The sequence below is a fragment of the Numida meleagris genome, chromosome 22, assembly GCF_002078875.1.
Source record: "Numida meleagris isolate 19003 breed g44 Domestic line chromosome 22, NumMel1.0, whole genome shotgun sequence".
In the NCBI taxonomy this organism is placed as follows: Eukaryota; Metazoa; Chordata; class Aves; order Galliformes; family Numididae; genus Numida; species Numida meleagris.
This window is the reverse complement of record NC_034430.1, coordinates 1468246-1486438: the sequence shown is the minus strand read 5'-3', so window position 1 is coordinate 1486438 and position 18193 is coordinate 1468246. Positions and strand designations below refer to the sequence as shown.

General features: G+C 53.0%; 4 protein-coding genes across 5 annotated transcripts in view; 1 reads left to right on the top strand and 3 right to left on the bottom strand.

Annotated features, from left to right (window-relative positions):
• The window catches only part of XKR8 (XK related 8), a 2934-nt gene extending 2144 nt beyond the window's left edge, over window positions 1-790 (bottom strand). The window contains exon 1 of one of the 2 annotated variants that reach the window (XM_021375147.1): window positions 656-790. Coding sequence is in view for 1 of the 2 variants with exons in the window: in XM_021375146.1 (XP_021230821.1) it covers window positions 656-668 (13 nt within the window). In the remaining variant the exon portion in view is untranslated. The remainder of the gene's footprint in view (window positions 1-655) is intronic. The other variant, XM_021375146.1, reaches the window with a different exon arrangement.
• Window positions 71-6611, bottom strand: SMPDL3B (sphingomyelin phosphodiesterase acid like 3B). The gene is made up of 7 exons (XM_021375145.1): window positions 6293-6611; window positions 5082-5179; window positions 4385-4528; window positions 3658-3830; window positions 3315-3495; window positions 2579-2712; window positions 71-1532 (listed from the first exon to the last, which is right to left on the bottom strand). The coding sequence occupies exons 1-7, from the start codon at window positions 6553-6555 to the stop codon at window positions 1158-1160; spliced, it is 1368 nt and encodes a 455-aa protein (XP_021230820.1). The 5' UTR covers window positions 6556-6611; the 3' UTR covers window positions 71-1157.
• Window positions 6706-10529, top strand: RPA2 (replication protein A2). The gene is made up of 9 exons (XM_021375148.1): window positions 6706-6834; window positions 6918-7012; window positions 7139-7240; window positions 7326-7439; window positions 8237-8311; window positions 8689-8802; window positions 9088-9195; window positions 9381-9475; window positions 9905-10529. The coding sequence occupies exons 1-9, from the start codon at window positions 6819-6821 to the stop codon at window positions 9987-9989; spliced, it is 804 nt and encodes a 267-aa protein (XP_021230823.1). The 5' UTR covers window positions 6706-6818; the 3' UTR covers window positions 9990-10529.
• THEMIS2 (thymocyte selection associated family member 2) lies at window positions 12047-17320 on the bottom strand. Its single transcript, XM_021375669.1, has 5 exons — window positions 16466-17320; window positions 15057-15197; window positions 14741-14941; window positions 13349-14566; window positions 12047-12807 (listed from the first exon to the last, which is right to left on the bottom strand). The coding sequence occupies exons 1-5, from the start codon at window positions 16557-16559 to the stop codon at window positions 12713-12715; spliced, it is 1749 nt and encodes a 582-aa protein (XP_021231344.1). The 5' UTR covers window positions 16560-17320; the 3' UTR covers window positions 12047-12712.

Sequence of the window (18193 nt, the reverse complement as noted above, 5' to 3'; positions counted from 1 at the left end):
CGCTCCCCGCCCCGGATTCCCCACTCGCTTGGCTCCCGCTCTCCCCCAGTAAAAGAAAGGACAAAGCTCATCCTTGGCAGATCCGGCGGCGCTGCCGAACACTTTTTTTTTTTCCATGATTTTTTACATCCTTCCCCTACCCAGCGGCTGATTTCCAGGCTTGGCCCCAGCACCCTTTCCCCTACAAGGAGCGCTGATCCTGAGCACGCCCGAGGAGCGTGGGCACTGCTCCTGTGCTTCTCCTGAGCTGTGCCGGGGGCAGATAGCACCAACCCCTGCCGGACCGCAGCTCTGCACCAGGCTGTGCCTCCCGTGTCCTTGCTTCTCTCTGACATGACACCTCCCTTCCACTACCGCTTCTCTGGAGCTGCCTCCACACAACTCCCTCCAGACAGCACAAGGATTTCTGCACTGTCTCATCCACTTGTCCCTAAGGGCCCAACAATGGCACTTGGTTTTGGTTCCCCTGTGGTTCTTGTGTGAGCAAAGGGAAGGCTGGCAAGGGGCAGAGGGTTTCTTAACGGTGAGGAGTCAAGGGCAGTTCGCAATGCCCAGCTAAAGAAAACAAGCAGCCGTGAGTTAAAAGAACACTGAAGGTGCTTGGGGTGAAGCTGTCGGTGCTCAGCATCTGAAAAAATAAAATCAAGCTTCTTACCCCGGTGCCTCATGGTGGATGCTGACACGTGAACGTCACGGCCCACACTGTCAAAGGAAGCACTGACACGAGCCGGCTTTGCTCGCACACAACAGGCAAAGCTGCTGCTGCACAAGGCCACCACAACGAGACCTTGCAGGTCGCCAGCTGCGCTGTCTTTTCAGAAGAGAAGCGTGTACTGATTCCTCAGGAACATGTGGCAGCTCCCAGCTCTCATTACATAAGTATGGGTAAGTTGCAACTCAGAGAGAGGCCTGGCCTCAGGAGTTGGAGCACAAGGAAGACAAACTCCCTGCTGCAGGGCAGCCTGGCACAAAAAGGATTTGTGACCATCTCTGATGCATCAAGCTTTTCTAGAAGCGGTTCAATCAACGTCATAGAGCTTGTACTACAAAGCACTGATTATTCCTTGGTTTTCAAATAAGTTCCCAATTCCAAACGCATTCACAACCACTAATTCATGTGCACTGCGAAGCCGTCCTCTCTTCACTCGCGCTCTCAGTCATTGAAGTGTTTGCTGGGGACCGAAGATCCCTAAGAGCAAAGAGAGCAACAAAAGGCAAACGCTGACGATGGCAGCAGAAGAGCTGTTGGCTTTAAGGCACTCCTCGTATCTTGTAAAATCAATTTCCCTGATGGCACAAACGTGGTCAACTCGGCAGGCCTCCCCACACAGGGCGAGGTCGTATCTGACGGAGTTAAACTCGTAATATTGCTGCAGGTACTTTGCATCCTTGGATATCCTTTCCAACACCGTCTGCATGGAGTGTGCGGAGCCATCAGGCACCTGAAAGGCACTTGTCAGCCTGTACTCCTCCTCCCATACCGGAGCCACCAGGTTGGCATGAGTTAAGTTCAAGTAGTAAGTCACCACATCCTGCAGGGTGAGAAAAACAGAACCGAAGTCAAATCAAGGAAGGATCAGCCCTTGAGTGAAACGTTTGTGAAGGAAACGGGCACAGATTCACAGCAGGTAACGCATCTCCCTGCCCAGGGAGGAGCGCACTGCCTCCCAGCAGGAGCTTTCCATCGAGATGTAAACCTGTGGACAGATGACTCCACAAAACAGCAGCATCTTATTTTCATCCTTTTCCTAAGGGCTGAAGGGGTGGCTTTTCTCCGCTTGGATTATTTGTCTCCACGCATCAGGGATGTTGAGCCCAGCCTACTTCAAAACCACCCTGCTGTATCCTGTCAGCACTGTCCACTGTCAGCACTGAGGGTTGGAGAAGTGTTACTGAGTGAAGTTATTTTCTTAAGTGAGAACAAATGTAAAGCAAAAAGTATTCCAAAAGTTCCGTTCTGAGTCTCTTGCCCTTTTTCTCTCTGCCTCATTAGCTCCCCAGCCTTATGCAGTGTATTTTAGGACACACAAGATTTCATTTCTTATGCTATAAACATGTAAACAGAGTAAATACAGAGCTGCTTCAACCCATTGCAAATACACTATTCTCTCAAGTAATAGACACATTAAATAGAAGCTGCCCCTACGACTCACCAGTATTCAGATCCTATTACTAATTAATCCATTCAGCAATTAAAGGGGACCCAAATCAATTTCTAGACAGTTCAGATTTTTTTAGAAGGGGTTGAACAAGTTCATCAGTCCCCAGAACGAAGCCCTGCAATCCACACTGCCTGCATGCTGAAGGAAGCGTCAAAGGAGGCCAACTCGAGGCATGGAGAACCAACCAAAGCTGTCCTGCCTGGAACTCATCCCAGCAGGAGGCCTGGACCAGCTGCATACGGTCACCTCGCCTTCACTCACTGATGCTCTCACTACATTTCTGTGCCAACTACAAGACTCTTAGAGGTCACTTCCTGCAAAGCCTCTTGGGTCCTATAGTTCTGCCCGTGTAAACCACGTGGAGGAATAAAATTCTCTTCTAGAACTGCAGTGCAAAGCACGAGGGGATCCTCTACCTGCACCTGAAGGGTGTCTGCATCGTAATCAATCACTCGGATCCCAGGGTTGTTGGCTCCGTTGTTCACTCCAGGTAATGTTGTTTTCCAGGGGGTCACTCCAGGGGCCAAGAACATGACATTGATTGGAGAACCTTAACAAAAAGGCAAAACAAACCACGAATGGCAGACTTCAGCTTGCATCCAGACTGCAGTGAGCATCTCATGAACAGATCACTCTGCAAACAGCCTGCTCTAATTCCAGCTGTACATGCATAAAGATTATCACACTGACCAGCACAAGGGATTGAACATTGGACTGCTGCAGCTAAAAACAGATATTCTAAAGCTGTAGAAGACTCCCATGGTGAAAGAGTGCAAGAGAACCACACTTAAAGGATACCCAGACACTGCCCATGACCCAGTGCTAAGTTCGTAATCGCTCCCTTTTGTCTCACTTAATGTTCAAAGCCCACCAGTACAGAGCAGGACCAGCAGCATGGCTGGAAACTATGAAATGTGAGGGGAAACTGGAAGGAGGGCAGGAGCTATAGGCTGGGGTCAGGGATCGCTGCCACTGTTGTGCTTTACTGACTAAGTATTTTACAACCCATTTTAGAAAGTAAGGTTAAAAAAAAATAAGCTTCTGGTTTCTCAACTGCATCCAGCTAGCAGCCACTGAAAATTCTCACTGACAATGATGTTCTGGGGGTTGGCAGAGATACCATGCAAACATGAGGGCAGCCAGAACTGGTACCTGTATTGCTGTAAAACATGCGAAAGCTGTCTGTGTGATGGTGTCCAAAAAACTGGGCAGCAATCACCCTGTGGTGCTTCTGCACAATTTTCAAGTATCGTTCATTAAAATCCCTCCGGAACCAGGGCTTGCCTCGTTTCTTCTCAAAGAAGCCAGGAGGGATGTGACCCACAATATAGACCTGCAAGAATGAGGAGCTGCACTGAACGCAGAGCCCACGCTTCCCGCAGAGCACTGGCTGATGGTGACAGCACAGAGGGCAGATCAGGAACAAGAAGAGCTTCCAAACTGGGAGCAAGCCCTCTACAAAGTCGTTTAGTTTCTTAAAATCTTATTTTAATACCATTTCCCCTGCTTCAGAGGCATTGGTCAGTGTTTCTTCCAGCCACTGGAACTGCCCTCCGGGATCTTCCTCGCCAGCTGTCTGGTTGTTCTGGTCATAGTACAGATTGGTATTGAGAACAATCATTCGCCCCCTGGTACCTGGGCTGGGCAGCTTCTCACTGTAGAAAGCACCTGCAAAAGGCAAGCAGCAGGGAAAGAGCTGGAAGTCTGGTGCAGCTGATTGCTGGAACTCCAGATCCCTGTGTTCCCACCTCTCTCCTTGGCAGTTGCCCCAGCAGTCACTGGACAAGGTGCCACCAGTGCTCTGAACACACTAGCCTGGGGATTTGGTGTGACCCTTCACTATGTATCTCCTGTCTTTCTTAGGCATCCCAGGGTGAAGGAAATGCTGACAGGGACAGCGTGCAGGACCAGGAGCAGGGCAGTGCAGAGAGCCATAGTGCTGGGCCTATAACTGCAGCCTTCTTAAAAGACTGTTGGTTTTTTTTCCCCACTGAAGCTTACCACTCTGCATTCTCTGCAGGGACACTTGCCAGTAACTTGAAAAGCAAGAAAGATTAAAGCATAAAGAAATTTCTTTTCTCACATGCAGGAAAACACAGTAAATCAGCCATAAATTGGACCTTTCCTCTACAAATACTGCTGCTGTGAGCATAAAAGCATGGAAGACTATTTGCAGTATTCTCCTAACCACCTCCTGCTAACGTGCACCAGTGGTGCCATACCTGCTCTGAACAGAGGAATAGAAGCTTCATTCAACCAGGAACGCCACAGTTCTGCTGTTTGGTTGTAGATCCTGTTCTCCTTCCCTGGAAACTGATTCTTGGGGTGGAAGTCGTGATTACCCATTGCTGCATAGACTTTAGTATCTAGGAACAGAGAAAAGGTAGAACAGAGAAGTCCATTCTTGTTTCACAGTCCCTCATCATCATCAGAGCTTTCCAGTGACTCAGAAAGAACAGCGTGGCTCAACAGCTTTGTAAAAGTGATCACCCACACTACAGCCACATTGAATGTGGACACAACACTGCAAAGACAATCCCCTCCTCAGGGCAAGACACCCCAGAGACACGGCTTTACAGATCAGTCAATGAGCTCTCACTGTAACATTCCTTCCCTTGCTGCTGAGATAGACTAAACAATAAGAATTTTTGCAAGCTTTCCTGCCTAAATGAGTAATTAGAGAAACATTTATTTTCCTCTCTTCCGAGTGCATTAACCAGAAATAACAAGAGCGCGTCAGACACCTCAGTTCTGACGCACCTCACACCATACAGCAACTAAGAGGAGGACAAACAACTCATATTACCCACAGCCTTTCTGGGCCTTTCCCCTTCCCAATTCCATCAGTGTTCCAAACTGATAAAAATCTTCCCATGAAACTCTGTACTTCTCTCCCCTTCTCGTTCCCTCACATCCTACCTGGAAATACCTGTTTTATCAGAGAGGTCAGATTTTCAATGATGTGCAGAACCTTTTCTTCTCCAAGCTGCTCATTGGGGACATGAGGAGTATCATCCCTGGAAAAGCAGAAACAGCACAAATGTTGCTTGTGACCAGCAGGGCACATGCTCAAAGTGATAAGCAAGGCCTGGAACGTGCACTTGCGCCCTCTGTTTTCTTTTTCCCTCATAGAAGATAAAGTCAAAGGCTTTGGGGGTAGGGATCAGCACTACCCTCACTGGCTGAGGCAACGCAGGAGCGTCAGGGAACTGCTCAAAGTGAAAAGCTGCTCCATTTTATTCTACTTTGACAAAACCGTTACATGAGCATAAGAAACAGGCTCACCCGACTGCAGCACATTGAAGAGATGCTACAGCTGACCGGGCATCATGCAAGAGAGAGCACGCTGCAACCTCGGGTCAAAACTGGATAACAGCAGGGAAGCAAAAGTCATTTGCATTCAAGAGAACAGTGGGGTAACTACTCCCTTGAAAAGGAACGAAACAAATGCCTCCACTAAGGCAGTGACCATTGAGATCTGCCCCAAATCCTGGCATACGCACACTTCTACGTTTTCACCCTGGGACAGTGACACCAGCACATCCCTGGGCAGCCTGTGCCAATGTATCCCCACTCTTTCAGACAAGTTTTTCCAACGACTTGTGCTCCACACCCCTCACAGCTCCGTTCCCTTTTCTGGACACGCTCCGGGGCCTCAATGTCTTTCTTGCAGCGAGGGGCCCAGGGCTGAGCTGGGGCCCCAGCAGTGCCACACAGAGGGACGGTCCCGTCCTGCTCCTGCCGCCCGCACCGCTGCGGACACAACCAGGATGCTGTGGGGCTCCTCGCCCACCCGGGCACCCTGCTGCCTCACGCCCAGCCGAGCCTCACCAGCAGCCCCAGCTCCTTCTCCTCTGCGTTTCAGCAGTGGGTCAGCTCCGCCGGTGTTTATGAGCACGGCGTGCAGCTCTTGTTTGTCGCTGGTGAAAACTCACAGCTGATGGTGGCGTATATACAGAAAAAAAAACCAGCGCTCCGTAGCTGAGAATCTGCTCGTTTAATACGGTGCTGCCGCGCGCTTTGCAGCTACAGCATGTTCCACGGAAACAAAAAGGAGGCATTACTTTCGGAGCGACCGAGCGTTCGGGGGAACGAAGGAAAAACGGAGATCAGAATCGCGAGGCGCTCACCCGGTCCAGAGCACGAAGTCGGGCCGCGGCAGCAGGCGCTGCATGGCGGACACGGCGGAGCTCAGCAGCCGCCACGGCGCGTCGCACAGGTAGCTGCCCCACGGCCCCGCGTCCGGCGCGGCCCCAGAGCCGCCCGAAGGACAGCGCTGCCCGGCCGCCGCCGCCGCCTCGTAGCCGGGGTCCCAGTGCAGGTCTGTAAGATGCCAGAAACGCCCCGCCAGAACCGGCGGGCAGAGCAGCAGAAGAAGCGCAGCCACCCGCATCGCGGCCTCCCGCACCTCGCACCCTTACCTGCCCCGCCCCGCCCCGCCCCGCCCCATCGCGTCAGCGCAACCGGGCAGCGCCAGCACCCAGCGTGGCGGCGTCGGCATCCCCTCCGCCGGAAGCGGTCGGAAGAAGATTGGCTGTGATTGGCTGCCGCCGCCGGAAGCGGTCGGAAGAAGGAGGGCCGTGATTGGCTCCCGCTGCTGGGGCGCGGGACACCGTGCTCGCGGACCGTGTACTGTCGCCGCTGGGTTCTGTCGCCATGTGGAGCGGGCAAGGTGCGGGTCGGAGCGGGCGGCACAGGGAGGTTGGCGTGTTGGCCGTGCCTCATCATCTCACGGCTCTTTTTTTCCTTTCCCAGGTAACTTCGACGGCGGCTACGGCCCCGCGGGCGGCTACACGCAGTCCCCGGGAGGCTTCAGCTCCCCCACGGGCGCGCAGGCGGAGAAGAAGCAGGTAGGGCCAAGCGGGGCCGGGGGAGGGGACGGCCGCGGTGCTGAGCCGAGCCGAGCCGAGCCGAGCTGAGCTGAGCCGGGCCCGGCGCTGACCGCGGCACAACTTCCCCTTCCCTGCCCCCCGCAGCGCAGCCGCTCCCAGAGCATCGTGCCCTGCACCGTGTCTCAGCTGCTGGCGGCCGAGCAGGTGGACGAGGCCTTCCGCATCCACGACGTGGAGATCTCGCAGGTGGGCACCCCCCGTCCCCCGGCGGGGCGGCTGTGAGGGGCCGCGGGTGCCTCTCCCCGCCCGCTGACGGCCCTCCCCGCCCCAGGTCACCGTGGTGGGCATCGTGCGGCACGCCGAGAAAGCGCCCACCAACATCCTGTACAAGGTGGACGACATGACAGCGGCGCCCATGGACGTGAGGCAGTGGGTTGACACCGACGTAAGCAATGAAGCCGTTCTGAGGTGCTGCTGTGGGGAGAGCCAGGCCGGGCTCTGTGGTAGCAGAGATCAGTGGTTCCGTGGTCTTCTCCTGCTCTGTAGTTCGTACATCAAATCACTGAAATAATTTCTTACAGTTTAGCTGCCGAATCTCAGCTGTTACTTAGAGGTGTGCACTCTGTTCTCTTGCGTGACAAATGCAAAGTCAGAAAGTGGAAGAGGTTTGTGTGTGGCTTGCTGATGATTTGTTGCCTTGTTTCCTGGTTCCTGAAGTGCTGCTGGTCTCCACTGTGCTCTCCTGTGGATGGAGCTGCTTCTTACACACAGCCCGTGTTGCTGGTGTATCTGTCTGGAGGAGAACAGCTGGGTTCAGCGGAACGGCTCTGGGAGTAACTGAAGAGATTCTCAGTTGGCTTGTCTACAAGTTTACCATGAGATTCTGTGACTCCTTCCATCCCCTTGGCTGTGTTTAGTGTTCGAATACCTGGTGTGGGTGTGGTTTGCTTGTTTTTAAACTACTTTGGGTTCTTTCCTCTCGCTGTTCTGTGAAAATACCTCAGGAATGAACAGAGCAACAGCAGAACATACAACTGGCATTGACTGGTGTCAAACATGCAGCGCATTCAAATAAGCATTCTTCATCTGTAGTTATATTTACCTAACTGCTCTTACTGAATGTATGATTGTGTGCTGTTTGTGTTTGGGGGAAGAGTCCTTTCTTAAGTCGTTTATTATGATAATTGAGAAATGGAAAGATGAATCGGCAAAACCTTGCTTTCTCCTTTCCTTCTCTGCTAGGAGGCTGGTAGTGAGAATATCGTGGTACCCCCGGGAACTTACGTAAAAGTCGCTGGTCATCTTCGGTCTTTTCAGGTAAGATCATGTCTGACTCCTCAAGTAACAAGACTGGAGGAGTGGCATGAAGGGCTGGTGGTCTGGCAAAATGTTATAAGAGTAACCTATACCGTATTATATGATAAGAGTTGCCATCATAACAGTCATCCTTCAAATAATGCTGCATGTGTTAAAGCAAAGCGCAGTTACCAACTGGTTAGAAAGAGAAGTTGACCTGTTTGCGCTGTCCTGCATGATTACATAGGAAAGCTTTTAAGTTCAAAAACTTTGCTAATTACAGGCAGGCAAACTCCCCACCCACTGCTGCTCCTGTTCAGAGCTAAAATGTTTAAAATGAATGTCAAGCGTATTCCTGTTGCTATGATGTTAATTGTATTTTTTTTTTTCTCTAAAAGAATAAGAAAAGTTTGGTGGCATTTAAGATAATGCCTCTGGAAAACATGAATGAGTTCACCACGCACATACTAGAGACTGTTAACGCGCACATGATCCTCAGAAAAAATCTTATGGTATGTAGTTGAAGGTCATGGTTCCATCCTAGCCATTACTGGGTGTTACTGTTATCTCCCAGAGAGAGGGACCTCTGGGTTCAGAGGGAAATTGTATTTAAGTTGTGGGTCTGGAAAGCCTGATGAGAGTCCTGGATTCCCTGGGGAGGCATTGTGTTGCAGTCAGTTTTCCTTGATTTCTTCTGGAAATCTGTCTTTAATTACTATACCTCTGAAAGAAAACCAGGTCTTTCATGCCTTGGGTTTGCAGCAGCCTGTGCAACCACAGCTCTTTTACTCTTGCAGTTCGCATCAAGAGCACCTCAGTCATTTACGTCTGCTGGAATCAGTGACATGGGGGGCTATGGTGGAGGCAGCCTGCCTGTGAATGGACTCACAGCACATCAGAGTCAGGTGGGTGCCAGCATCTTCTCTAGGAGCACAGCTGTCGCAGTGGATGCTGCTGCAGTGTGATGTAGGACAAAGAAACAAAAGCTTAGTTATTCTTGGAAGATTCTTGATGATTCTTCTTTGGCCTTGCTGTTCCATGCTGATAGGGAAGTTTATCTGTGCGCTGATGGTGGTTCATGTTCTTCCAGGTGCTGAACCTGATTAAAAACTGCCATTCTCCAGAAGGTATGAGTCTTCAAGAGCTGAAACTTCAGCTCCACAATGTCAGCATACCAACAATCAAGTAAGTGTGTAGAAACTAAGGATTTTCTTCGAGTCCATGCAGTCCTTTCTGGAATCTGATGAAAGTAGACAAGGAGGAAAATAAGTGGGCAAGGCCAGATCCTTAGTTGTTTTAACAGTGTTTTGTGATTTGATGCTTCCCCAGCAGGATGTAGTAGGCAACCCGAGTTTTTGAATTTCACTGAAGTGAAACAGCTTAGAATGAGCCAATGTTCACTGAAGTGACAAAGCTTTCAAAAAACTTTATGTACCTGTTGGCTGGTGGAGCAGCACTTGTTTAAGTGCTGACAAGATACAGTCTCTGAGTGCATCTCTTGGCAGATGCCAGAAAGGAACAGCAGGGACGTTGGGTTGTAGATGAGGAATGGTTGAGAGAAGGGCATTGATGTGACCTGGGTACTAATTCCCTTTTTATTTTTTTTTTCCAAAGGCAAGCAGTTGAATTCCTTAGCAGCGAGGGACACATCTACTCTACTGTGGATGATGATCACTATAAGTCTACGGATGCTGATTGAAGTTCTTTCCACCTGGATTTGTTTCTAAGCAAGTGCTTGTCTGTGTCTCAAGTTAACCTGCTGAGCTTTGCAACTTGGAGGTGATCTTTGCTCTCTCTAACCTGTGCAAGTCCCAGTTATTCTGAGTGCCTACCCCTTGGAATTCAAGGAGCAGCAGAACATTGAGGAGGATTTTGGTAACTGGACTTGATGAATGTGCCATGACTGTGTGATGGAAGGATAAACAGATATGGGAAAACTGAATTTCTCAAATCTTCAGATCCTGCAGTTTATTTTTGTCTGTTAGAACAACTGTGTTAGAAAGAACCCCCTTCAGATCTTGCTGTGTGCAGATTCTTGTGTTGTTTTTTCGAATGCTTTCATTCCATTTCATTCACAAGGGGGGTAGCCAAGAGAAGTATTCTACTAATGTACAGTAATCATGACTAGATTTGTAATTAGTTTGTGCATTTAAATCTATATTTGTACTATGAAGTAGAAATGTTACTAGGGCTTTTGACTAATATTATTTTCAATAAAGTTTAAACTAGGGTAGTCTTACCTGCTTCTGTGGCTCTGGAGGCTTTTGTTCTAAAGAAGAAAAGCATTTGTCAGTAAAACTCAGATGTGTGGGTAAAAACACAGCCCATGCTTTCACAGAATTTAGTTATCTGTACTTATTATTTTCTTAAGCTTTTGAAGTGAATTGCTTTTAAAGGGGTCAAACTGATATGAACACCCGGACATGAAAACATGAAATAGTTCATCTACTGAAAGAAGCCACGAGTTGTATCAGTGATCCAGATGGAGCCAGGGTCATTGCTGCCAACAAATTAAAATGCAAAGTTAGGAAACAGCATCGTGGACATCGGTGATGCAGCAGTGAGGAGATAACGACTTCGCATCTCCTCTTGCTCTGTGTGGCCCTGCTTTGCTCAGGGAGGCCGCGTGCTGAAGGCAGCTCCTGCACAATATCTGTTCTCTCTGAACTTCCTGGAGTGGAAAATGCAAAACTGAAAAGTGCCTCCTGGAAACTGTCCTGCTGTGGTTGGTAGGAGCAGCTGTAGTTGAGCATGTGTAGTTGATCAACATTCCGAATCTGATGACCCTGTAAGGAGCATAGCTGTTCTCCCAAGAGTAAGTGTGGTTTCTGTGGTGTGTTCATTGCAAAAAGCAGCACCTATCAGCGTTCAAGCTGACTGCTGACAAACTGAAATGCACTCGCTGCCCACTGGATGGGAGCCTTGTTTGCTGTGCTGTGCTGACCTCCTCTGAGAGCTGCTTGCTACTTTCCCCCTAGCTCAGGCCCGACTGGCCCTGTGCTCCCTTCTTATCAGCTGGGTGAGTCTGCCTTCCACAGGGGCTGCAAACCACGGGTTTCAACGCGGATTTTATGTTTTCTGAGAGGTGAGGTGACCTGACTTTGGAAAAGTAGCTCTTCCCCCTGTGCACATGGGTGAGACTGGCTTCCCTACCAAATGTTTCTGTTGACAATGCTCTAATAAGCTCCATGTATCCTGCTGAAGTTCAGGCAGTGGCACAGCGATAGCCCGTGGTGTACTTCAGGGGCTAAGTTGTATGGATGTGCAGCAGGTGAGCTTCTATGCTATGGAGTCTGGCAGACCTAGAAGCCAAAAGTACTGTAGGTTTTTTTTTTGTAGGTGATGTGCAGATTAGGAAACAAATCCCTGATGATTTTTGGAAGTGCAGATGAATGGAATTGCTTGCAGTATAGAGAGGAGCTGCAGGACTCTAGAAACACGAGCTGACAAGAGAGTTAAAATGTCTTCAGCTTGGGAGGTAGTTTAATTCTTTGCCTAGTCTCCCTTTTGCTGTTTCTTCAAAGCATCCAAGAGCATCTGGCCATGCTGTGAGAGAACACTGATGCTGAGTGTAAATCCCAGGGCAGAAACAGAGCAAGAGAAGGAAACCAGCCCATATCCCAGTGAGGGCTTGAGATCATCTCTGCAGCTTTGTAAATCTGCCATAGATTCCTGGGTGAGGAATGGCACAACAAATCTGAACCCAAAGCTACCCAACAGGAGAGGAAAAAACACACAAAGAACAAACGGTTTGCTAATAAATGAAATACAAAATTTATTTTCCAGCTCTGATTTGTACCTGCTTCTAGTGTAAAGCAGGTAGGACCAGAAATTGCCCTGTGTCGGTGCTCCTGGTGACCGGTGGTGCACTGCCTGGTAGGGGTAGGGCATGTAGGGAAAGCCACCGGTGGCATCTTGTAGATTCCAGCAAAGTGACCACAACGGAGGAGAAAGTCTTAGAGCTTTTCAGTCTGAAATAATGATGAGCATGGCACATCCAACCAAGCTATGCTAAAAGTGTGTGGGTGATGTTAAAGTAGAGGAGCAGGGTGAGATACGTCCTGGAGCCTTGGCTGGCATCTCAATGACACCTTGGTGGCTACACAGTTCCCAGGATGGTTGCCCAACTGTATGCTGCTCTGATGCAATTGGAGAGTCCCACAGGCAACGGCCTGAGGACACGATCTGCAGCATGACAGTCAGCCACAGCAGAGCAGCGAGGATTTGTTCTGCCCGTGTGGCTGCTCCTCAGGCTTGTGAGCTGCTTGCATTTGAGGAAAGTGGGCACATATCTGCACAACTGAGGCAGACAGAGGTCGTGCTGTGAGTCCCTGAGGTTGTATTCAGCCTTTGTTTAATAGCCTTAATTTAAGATAAGGTTTAAGAATAATTGGAGTCTAGGCAGCTTCGGAAACCGGAGGATTAAAAAGGAAAAATAGCCTGCATTTTGTGAATTGTCTTTTGAATGCCACTTTCAATGGTTTCGTAATCGTGTTCATCACTGCTGCTGTTCACATCTGGAAGAGAATAGCACAGATAATGCCTGTAAATGGAGCTAGACCATGGCAAAAATCCTACAAGCGGGTGCCCCAGCCTGCTCCCCCCTCCTCCCTGGCTTGGTGATGTGCCCACAGGAGTGCTCACACCAGAACATGGCAATAGCCTCAGTGAGCTGGGAACAAATGGTGGGAAGGAAGAGGGCTTCTCGCAGTGGGGTGCCAGCTGCTCTGCCCCAGCAGACACCAGTTACCAATGCCATGGGTCCCCTGTGATCTGTAGGACAGGAATGTTTCCCATGTGATGGCATGTCAGGGTGAAGTGCTGGTCTGCCACGCTCATCTCCTCATGGGAGGAGGCCTGGCCTTCTTTCCCCTTCTGCCATGGTCCATGTCTGGGACAAGGGAATGGGGCAGCCAGCCCAGGGATAACCTGGCGCCTGCATGCAAGTCCCCCAGCAGTGCATCCCTGCCCCACATCCAAGTGGGGACAGCTGCAGGTACAGCGGTGCCCCCAGTTGCAAACATCCCCCGCTCCCGATTGGGGTTTGCATCCCCTCACCTGTATCCCCAGGAACGCCGTGGAGCTGGGGGGCTGCTGGCTTGCGGGGGCACGGGCTGTACTTGTTGGGGGTGCTCCGCTGGATGGAGAGGCTTTTTGCCTTCTCGGGCAGTGAAGGAGCTTGGACGGCCTTGGGGCTGGTGGGGTGCGGGGGGGCTGGAGGGTGCCTTCCTCTGGAGTGTGCCTGGTCCCTCTGCCCCTGGGTACGGCCCGTGCGTGCCTGTGCCTTCCCATTGGCCGCCTTCGGCTTGGGGGGCCGCGGGGGTGGAGGGGCTGAGCCGCCCGGCAGCTGTGCCAGCAGCTGGTAGTAGAAGGCCTCGGTCAGCTCCTCCACATGGGAGCGGTGCGTGGATGGCGCCTGGCTGCCAACGGGCTCCTCGGTGAGGATGAGGGAGAGGTCCAGCCACTGGGGCGGGATCTCAAAGCCCTCGTCCGGCTCCTCGCAGAAGCTGCTGACCAGGAAGGGCTGGGAGATGCGGGCCTCCAGCCGCAGGGAGGAGAAGGAGCCCAGCACGTCCCGCTCCAGCGCCGGGTCCGTGGCCGCCACCCGCACGTCACACGGCAGCGTCAGCCGTTCCAGCAGCTCCGCCAGCCTGTACTTCTTGCTGTCGCACACCTCCTCCACGAAGCTGCCCCCCAGGTCCAGAGGCAGCAGGAGCTCCTCGCCCTCCTCCTCCTCCTCCTCATCATCCTCCTCCTCGCTGCGGCGCTGGCACAGGAGCGAGGTGCCGCCCGCAGTCTGCAGCAGCTGCCAGGCCTCCAGCCGGTCGCCCACGCTGAGTGGGGGCACGTCGTCCCCACGGCCCTCGCAGTCCTGCGTCACCACCACGCGCAGCCGCTGGCCCGGCTGCAGGCCGGCCGCCAGCTCCTGCACCCCGGCAAACTGCCGAGGCCGCCGGCGGAACCGGCCCTGGTAGGCGCTGGAGAGGAGGAAGCGGCGGGTGCTGCTGCGGGCCGAGGCCAGCACCCTCCAGGTGTGGGAGCAGCCATGGATCTGCAGCCGCTGCCCCTTCTGCAGGCGGGAGACCCAGGAGCTCTCGAAGATGGTGGAGCCGTGGGGCCCCTCCAGGATCTCGGCCTGGGCTGGCAGCACCTCCTCCATCCCCAGCAGCTCGCTCAGCAGCAGCGGCTGGGCGAAGTGCACGTCTTGCGACTCCTGTGTCACGTCCTCCACATCCACCTCCAGCGTGGAGGGGATCTTCACCTGGTCCCTTCGCACTGTGAGAGAAGAGCTGCCCTGATCTCGTGCTCGCCTCACGCCATAGAGAAGCCCTCCTCACACCCACCGCTCTGCAGAACCCACGCTGCCTGTGCTGGGAGTCCCAGCACCAAACCTCGATCCCCCGGCACCTCCATCCCCAGCACCCTTCCCAACTCCGCAGCTGAACTCACGGTGCATGGTAGCCTGCACCTCGTAGACAGGGCTCAGGAGCAAGGCGTGGGGGCTGATGGCGGGGCACAGCAGGGGCTGCGTCTGCCTGCCGCTCTGCTCCAGTGCCTGGTGCAGGGTCAGGCCCTTCTGCCTGCTGTCCTTCTGGGAGGGTCCCTCTGGTGTAAAGCACGGCGGTGCAGCTGGGGAGGGCTGGAAAAGACCTGTGGGATGGCAAAGCTGAGCCCCCTGCGGCCTCAAAGGGCTCCTTGGGAGGAGGGCCCATGGGGAGAAGTGGAGCGTGATGGTGGTGGGCCGGCTCAGAACGGCCCTGCTCACCCTTAAATGTCGGTGGCAGCTCTGTCTTCTGCCCTGTCTGCACGTTCTCACAGACAACCTTCTGCAGCGTGACAGCCGTGACTTTCAGCAGGTCCCCAGTTGACAGGCAGCACTCATTGCCAGAGATCTCATATACGGACCCTGTGGGTTGAGGAGGGACCTGTCACAAGCTTGGCAGCAGCTGGACCCGCAGCCGGTGCTACCCCTGCTCCTCTTCGTGTGTCTGCACGCCCTGAGGCCGGGCTGGGGGTGGAGTTGTGCCAGCTCCACTGCTCCACTGCCTCCCAGCAGAGCACGGGAAGCCCGGCAGCGTGGGAACCCCAGGAGCAGTGCGGGAAGCTGCCAGCACCAAACCCATCTGCAGCTGTTTGCAACCTGGTCGGAAATGGGGTTATTTCTGCCCAGCTGACTCATTCTGAGCCCAGATGCTTTGATTACCAGCGGGTAGAGATTGCTCTAGCTCACACAAAACCACACGATCTGCTGCTGCTGCTGGAGACTGGGATGAGTGGAGCTGGGGCAGAGCACCTGTGGGGCTGGGTGTGGTGGAGCTCAGCAGCTGTGTGGGGTGGGCAGCCAGCATCAGTTGGGCTGCACCCACGAGTGCTGACATGGTGAGAAGGCTCTCAGTTATCTTAGAGAGGTCCTGGGCAAATCAAGGAGATTGGAAAAGCAAAGCTCCTGACAAGGGAACTCTTCGGGAAAGTTAAACGTCCGTGCCAACTGAGCTGCTGGGAAGCAGTGTTCCTCCACCTGAACTGCTGCTCCTTCTCTGTACAAGTCAGCGTAACCTCCACAAGAGCTACAAATTCCACAAGTCCAGGCAGTAAATGCCACACTGGTGATGCTACAGCGGGCAGGAACCCAAGGTGGATTCCCAGCATTTTTGAGAGGCCTAGAGATCTAGCAAAAGAATTTTCTAATTCCTGACTCCATTTCAAACAATATCAGGACTTCACCTCTATCTAAGATGTCTGTGTGGTCATGGCCCAGGAGGAAGCAGAGAGCTCAGATCAGACTGTGAGGCTGCTCTTCTGCTCTTCTCCTTGCACAGGGGCCAGGAGCAACGCTATCCCACCTCCCTCCAGCCACCGAGCCACCAACCCTGCCAGAGCCACCACCTGCAGGTGATTCGCTGCCTGGGTGAGAGCTCAGATGGCTTTTGGTGCCCACCACCTTCCTGGCAGCACTGGGGCACTCAGCTGAATGGGCACTGGCTGCAAAGGAGAAAGCTTTGCCTCAGGCACAAGCACTTGGCAGCGGCACGAAGACGTGTGCCATCACCGGGCACCTGCTGGCAAGGAACTGGGCGTCTTCAAGGCAGGAGGGGAGAGCCCAGGCTGCAGTGACATTGTGAGGGGAGTGGGGAGGTGGCACAGCCTTGGAGGATTTGAGCACCCGGTACTCACCTTGGAAGTAGACACCAGAGCATATCCTGAGGATGCGGGGAAGGGTGGCGGGGTCCAGGGAGCAGATGTATTCCTGGAAGGAGAGGGGCTCCATGCCCGCACTGCTGGGTGCCGAGGGGCACTCTGCAGGGAGTGGATGATGTAGGAAACAGCTCTGGGCTCTTCTTTCACTTCTGCACGCTTTTCACTTCTGCTTCTCACAGGAGTAAGTTCCCTCTCTGGCCACAGCCCCTCTCTGCCCGCAGCTCTCCGCTCTGCACAGAAGGGCTGACATCCTGCTGAATCCCACACCCTGCCACCCACTGCTGCCCGGTGCTGCCCAGCCCTGCCCTGCTGGTGCTGCTGGTGCTGAGGGTGGCTGAAGGCACGGGCCCCCAGCTCCACTGTGGTGCTGCCCTGGCTGCATTGATAGCTCAGCCTGCCTTGCCCAGGCTGTTCCCACTGTACGTGTCCTGTACACCAGCTCTGTGGCTGAGACAAAGCGCCGTGCCCAGGCAGCCCTCACTCCATACAGGCACCTCCAGCCCGCTCACCTCCAGGCGTTCAGATCCCATTTGCCCCCAGCACAAATATCCCCTGCCCTGTGCAAGGGATCCCTTACACTGAGCAGAAGGGGTCAGTGGATCCAGACCACGCATGGGTGCAGCAGCCTCAGCCGTGGGCAAGGCAGCAGCCAGAGCCACACACCTGCAGGACAGACGGCAGCGCCTGGCTTGGTCTGCAATTGAGACAGACCCCATCCTTTGCCAAAGTGGTTGAGCATGGTCCCCGGGGCCAATGGCCCCACACACCAACCCCAGAGGCTGCTGAGATGGGAACAGCATTTTGGAGATCTGCAGCTCCAGAATAGCTTTCTCTTTGTAACAGCTTTCCTTCAACTTGGCTGATGAATAAAACTGAAACTGCAAGCTAGGAACAGCAGGAAGATGGGCCTGCACATGGAAATGAAACTTGGGGAAAAGTTTTTTTTAACAGATGATGCATGAAGGGATGCCTCTGTCTGCTTTGACTCCAGCTACAGAAATCAGCTGCACTTGTGTTTCCTATTAGAACAGGAAGAAGCAATCTGATGGAAAGAGTGTGCTGGAGCACTGTGACTGCTGTGGACAAGGCAATTTCGGTATGCCTGAAATGCCACAGCAGCAGGGACATCCAGAGAACTTCCCTTGGAGCTGGGCTGCCCTTGGCACCAGAGCAGGTCGGCTGCGTCAATGTTAGGACAACCTACAAGGGTGGAGACCTCCTACCCCTCTGCACCCCTCCTCCCATACAAAATGCTCCTCTAACGCTCTGCCTTGTGTATCCCAAGCTGCAAATGTGGCCATTGGCACTTTCTGTCTTGTCTGCCACTGAGGAAAAGAATGTGGCTCTTTGCTGAGGTTGCCATCCACAGATGTGAAAAACAAACAGTGAAGCAGAGTCAGCACAGGGGAAACCCAGCACTTGTGTGGCTCTGCTGATGGACACATTTTTGGGACACCGTTGTGAGCTGCTGGTGCAGCTGCCCCTGATCCCCATGGCACTTGAGCAACATGGGGAAACATGCCCAGAGGGATGCTGGGTAGCGTGTCTGTCACAGGACATTTGAGGACCCATTGTCCCAACCTCTGTGGGAAGTTTGGGAAAATACAAATGGTCGCAGAGATGTCCAGCCCTGGACTTGGGGACAGGAAGCACGGCGGTGGTGGTGCCATGGTCGGCTCAAAACCACACTGGATCTTGTCTGTA